At 40.1% G+C, this 5,446-nt stretch overlaps 1 protein-coding gene across 1 annotated transcript; it reads left to right on the top strand.

Annotated features, from left to right (window-relative positions):
- The first annotated feature begins 250 nt into the window (after window positions 1-250).
- On the top strand, window positions 251-1,035 carry LOC127300717 (putative lipid-binding protein AIR1). The gene has a single exon (XM_051330908.2). It carries the CDS (start codon window positions 302-304, stop codon window positions 773-775), a length of 474 nt encoding a protein of 157 aa, XP_051186868.1. The 5' UTR covers window positions 251-301; the 3' UTR covers window positions 776-1,035.
- Window positions 1,036-5,446: the final 4,411 nt, after the last annotated feature.

Genomic DNA, 5,446 nt, shown 5'->3' with positions numbered 1-5,446 from the left:
ATAAGAAGAATTTTTCAGCCAACATCCCTACGTAGTGTATGTGTAACAAAGGTACAGTAGAGATTGCACGTTGCTCCAGTAATTGCCGCCGCGATAAAGCCGATCGGACACCTGACTCAGGTGGCTACAGATCAAGGCCTCACCGATCGATCGGACACCTGATTCAAATTACTAATTTGCTTCTTTCCGATCGACCGATGTCCTATAAATACCACCACATGCACGACTGCTACGGAACGCATTCGTACTACGTACACAATCACTGGCCAGTCTCTGTAGCCTTTGTCGTAGTAGCATAGCCATGGCGGCGACGCGCAAAACCAGCAGCACGGTGGTTGCAATGGCAGCCCTGACTCTGACGGCGAGCCTCCTCTTCCTCGCTGGCAGCTCGGAGGCGGCCTGCCCCAGCAAGGCGCAAACGCCGAGCACGCCGACCACGACACCGGTGCCGGTGCCGGCGACGAGAGGGAGCGGCGGAAGCGGAAGTAAGTGCTCCGTGGACGCGCTGAAGCTCGGGGTGTGTGCGGACGTGCTGGGCCTGGGCGGCGAGCTAACGAACCTGCTGGCGGGCTCGCGGTCGACTGCGTCCAAGACGAAGAAGCCGTGCTGCGAGCTCATCGCCGGCCTGGTTGATCTGGACGCCGCCGTGTGCCTCTGCACCGCCATCAAGGCCAATGTTCTCGGCGTCGTCGACCTCAGCCTGCCTCTCCAGCTCGGCCTCCTCGTCAACCACTGCGACAAGAAGCTCCCAGCTGGCTTCCAGTGCCCTAACTGATTAACCGATCCCGTACGTAGTGCGGTAATGGCACAGGCGATCGCATCACTTCCATCGTTACACGCACGCATGGGAACTTGAAATATTCGTCAATGTGTGTGTGTTTTCTACAACAAAATTAAGTCTGTATTTTTACAGTTTATTTTACCGGGCGGCCCTAGCTGGCGCTCGCGCGCCAGGATCTTATTGCGCGATCGGTTTCCGACAATCCAATTCGGGAAATAACCGTGTTTCCCTTTCGTGGAAATAAACGTGCGGGAAGTTGTGGACCACATAGGTTACGTGCCGTATGTGATTTGCTTTCTATTGCAGCTGCACAATTCCCTTTTCGTGCGCGATACAAGTTTCAGAGTCGTACGTTATTTTGCTTCATGTACGTGCGCAATTCCCTTTACTCGTTCACGAAGTAATTCTCCTTATTCCCTTTTTGGGCTAGTGAAATTTTAGGGTTAAAAAAAAGGGAGGGGAGCAGCATAATCCACTTGCAAATGAAATGAACTACGACTTGCAACATGTACAATTCCCTTCTTCCGCAATTCCCTTCTTGGTAACAACAGAACGTAGGTGTTGGTTAACCTTCCAGATACATGTTGATGAATACTGAATGGGAGGTTTGGTAACACATGGACTTAGATGTTGATGAATAATGAATGCGTGGGTTGGTAACACATTGAGTCAACTGTTGATGAAGAGTGCATGTGAGGGTTGATAAGTACGTTCCCTTGTTCCCTTAAAAATAAAAAGGACCAAATTTCATATATAAAAAAAAGATGGAGCTAAAGAATGGAAATGGGTCGGTAACACATGGACTTATGTATTGATGAATAGTGAATGTGTGGGTTGATAATTATTGTTTCCCTTGTTCCCTTAGGAAAACAAAAGGACCACCTTCTTGTACAAAAAAGAGAAAAAAAAAGAAAGAGGTAACAAAAGAGGAGATGGGTTGGTAACACATTGATTCAACTGTTGATGAAGAGTGCATGGGAGGGTTGATAAGTAGGTTCCCTTGTTCCCTTAAAAAACAAAAAGGACCAAATTTCATATATATAAAACAAGATGGAGCTAAGAGTGGAAATGGGTTGGTAAGACATTGAGTTGGGTGTTGATGAATAATGAATTAGCGGGTTGATATTTATTGTTTCCCTTGTTACCTTAGGAAAACAAAAGGACCACCTTCTTCTACACAAAGAGAAAAAAAGAAGGAGGTAACAAAAGAGGAGATGGGTTCGTAAAACATTGAGTCAACTGTTGATGAAGAGTGAATGGGAGGGTTGATAAGTAGGTTCCCTTGTTCCCTTAAAAAAAAGAACCAAATTTCATATATAAAAAAATGGAGCTAAGAATTTAAATGGGTCGGTAACACATTGAGTTGGGTGTTGGTGAATAGTGAATGAGTGGGTTGATAATTATTGTTTCCCTTGTTCCCTTAGGAAAAGAAAAGGACCACCTTCTTCTACAAAAAAGAGAAAAAAAAAGAAGGAGGTAACAAAAGAGGAGATGGGTTGGTAACACATTGAGTCACCTATTGATGAAGAGTGCATGTGAGGATTGATAAGTAGGTTCCCTTGTTCCCTTAAAAAACAAAAAGGACCAAATTTCATATATAAAAAAAAGATGGAGCTAAAGAATGGAAATGGGTCGCTAACACATGGACTTATGTGTTGATGAATAGTGAATATGTGGGTTGATATTTATTGTTTCCCTTGTTCCCTTAGGAAAACAAAAGGACCACCTTCTTGTACACAAAAGAGAAAAAAAGAAGGAGGTAACAAAAGAGGAGATGAGTTGGTAAAACATTGAGTCAACTGTTGATGAAGAGTGAATGGGAGGGTTGATAAGTAGGTTCCCTTGTTCCCTTAAAAAATAAAAAGGACCAAATTTCATATATAAAAAAAGATGGAGCTAAGAATTGAAATGGGTCGGTAACACATTGAGTTGGGTGTTGGTGAATAGTTAATGAGTGGGTTGATAATTATTGTTTCCCTTGTTCCCTTAGGAAAATAAAAGGACCACCTTCTTCTACAAAAAAGAGAAAAAAAAGAAGGAGGTAACAAGAGAGGAGATGGGTTGGTAACACATTGAGTCAACTATTGATGAAGAGTGCATGGGAGGATTGATAAGTAGGTTCCCTTGTTCCCTTAAAAAACAAAAAGGACCAAAATTTCATATATATAAAAAAGATGGAGCTAAAGAATGGAAATGGGTCGGTAACACATGGACTTATGTGTTGATGAATAGTGAACATGTGGGTTGATAATTATTGTTTCCCTTGTTCCCTTAGGAAAACAAAAGGACCACCTTCTTCTACACAAAAGAGAAAAAAAGAATGAGGTAACAAAGAAGTAGATGGGTTGGTAAAACATTGAGTCACCTGTTGATGAAGAGTGCATGGGAGGGTTGATAAGTAGGTTCCCTTGTTCCCTTAAAAAACAAAAAGGACCAAAATTCATATATATAAAAAAGATGGAGCTAAGAGTGGAAATGGGTTGGTAACACATTGAGTTGGGTGCTGGTGAATAATGAATTAGCGGGTTGATATTTATTGTTTCCCTTGTTCCCTTAGGAAAACATAAGGACCACCTTCTTCTACACAAAGAGAAAAAAAGAAGGAGGTAACAAAAGAGGAGATGGGTTGGTAAAACATTGAGTCAACTGTTGATGAAGAGTGAATGGGAGGGTTGATAAGTAGGTTCCCTTGTTCCCTTAAAAAACAAAAAGAACCAAATTTCATATATATAAAAAAGATGGACTTATGTATTGATGAATAGTGAATGTGTGGGTTGATAAAATATTGTTTCCCTTGTTCCCTTAAAAAACAAAAGGACCACCTTATAGTACAAAAAAGAGAAAAAAGAAGGAGGTAACAAAAGAGGACATGGGTTGGTAACACATTGAGTCAAACTGTTGATGAAGAATGAATGGGAGGGTTGATAAGTAGGTTCCCTTGTTCCCTTAAAAAACAAAAAGGAACAATATTCATACATAAAAAAAAGATGGAGCTAAAAAGAATGGAAATGGGTCGGTAACACATGGACTTATGTGTTGATGAATAGTGAATGTGTGGGTTGATAATTATTGTTTCCCTTGTTCCCTTAGAAAACAAATGGACCACCTTCTCTCTACACAAAAAGAAAAAAGAAGGAGGTAACAAAGGAGGAGATGGGTTGGTAAAACATTGAGTCAACTGTTGATGAAGAGTGAATGGGAGGGTTGATAAGTAGGTTCCCTTGTTCCCTTAAAAAACAAAAAGGACCAAAATTTCATATATATAAAAGATGGGCTTATGTATTGATGAATAGTGAATGTGTGGGTTGATAATTATTGTTTCCCTTGTTCCCTTAGGAAAACAAAAGGACCACCTTCTTCTACACAAAAGAGAAAAAAAGAATGAGGTAACAAAGGAGTAGATGGGTTGGTAAAACATTGAGTCACCTGGTGATGAAGAGTGCATGGGAGGGTTGATAAGTAGGTTCCCTTGTTCCCTTAAAAAACAAAAAGGACCAAAATTCATATATAAAAAAAAGATGGAGCTAAGAGTGGAAATGGGTTGGTAACACATTGAGTTGGGTGTTGGTGAATAATGAATTAGCGGGTTGATATTTATTGTTTCCCTTGTTCCCTTAAAAAACAAAAGGACCACCTTCTTCTACAAAAAAAGAGAAAAAACAAGGAGGTAACAATAGAGGAGATGGGTTGGTAACACATTGAGTCAACTGTTGATGAATAGTGAATGTGTGGGTTGATATTTATTGTTTCCCTTGTTCCCTTAAAAAACAAAAGGACCACCTTCTTCTACAAAAAAAGAGAAAAAAGAAGGAGGTAACAAAAGAGGAGATGGGTTGGTAACACATTGAGTCAACTGTTGATGAAGAGTGCATGGGAGGGTTGATAAGTAGGTTCCCTTGTTCCCTTAAAAAACTAAAAGGAACAAATTTCATACATAAAAAAAAGATGGAGCTAAAAAGAATGGAAATGGATCGGTAACACATGGACTTATGTGTTGATGAATAGTGAATGTGTGGGTTGATAATTATTGTTTCCCTTGTTCCCTTAAAAAACAAAAGGACCACCTTCTCTCTACACAAAAAGAAAAAAGAAGGAGGTAAGAAAGAAGGAGATGGGTTGGTTAAATATTGATACACCTGTTGATGAACAGTGCATGGCAGGGTTGATAAGTATGTTACCTTGTTCCCTTAAAAAACTAAAAGGAACAAATTTCATATAAAAAAAGATGGAGCTAAAAAGAATTGAAATGGGTCGGTAACACATTGAGTTGGGTGTTGATGAATAGTGAATGTGTGGGTTGATAAATATTGTTTCACTTGTTCCCTTATAAAAAACAAAAAGAACCACCTTGTACTACAAAAAAGAGAAAAAAGAAGGAGGTAACAAAAGAGGACATGGGTTGGTAACACATTGAGTCCAACTGTTGATGAAGAATGAATGGGAGGGTTGATAAGTAGGTTCCCTTGTTCCCTTAAAAAACAAAAAGGAACAAATTTCATACATAAAAAAAAGATGGAGCTAAAAAGAATGGAAATGGATCGGTAACACATGGACTTATGTGTTGATGAATAGTGAATGTGTGGGTTGATAATTATTGTTTCCCTTGTTCCCTTAAAAAACCAAAGGACCACCTTCTCTCTACACAAAAAGAAAAAAGAAGGAGGT

This window comes from Lolium perenne, chromosome 1, assembly GCF_019359855.2.
Source record: "Lolium perenne isolate Kyuss_39 chromosome 1, Kyuss_2.0, whole genome shotgun sequence".
In the NCBI taxonomy this organism is placed as follows: domain Eukaryota; kingdom Viridiplantae; phylum Streptophyta; class Magnoliopsida; order Poales; family Poaceae; genus Lolium; species Lolium perenne.
Note: the sequence above shows the minus strand (reverse complement) of the source record. Positions and strands in the feature narration are given on the sequence as shown.

Bases quoted from the DNA above. Each gene is read 5' to 3' on its own strand.
- LOC127300717 (XM_051330908.2), top strand. From the start codon at position 302: ATGGCGGCGACGCGCAAAACCAGCAGCACGGTGGTTGCAATGGCAGCC.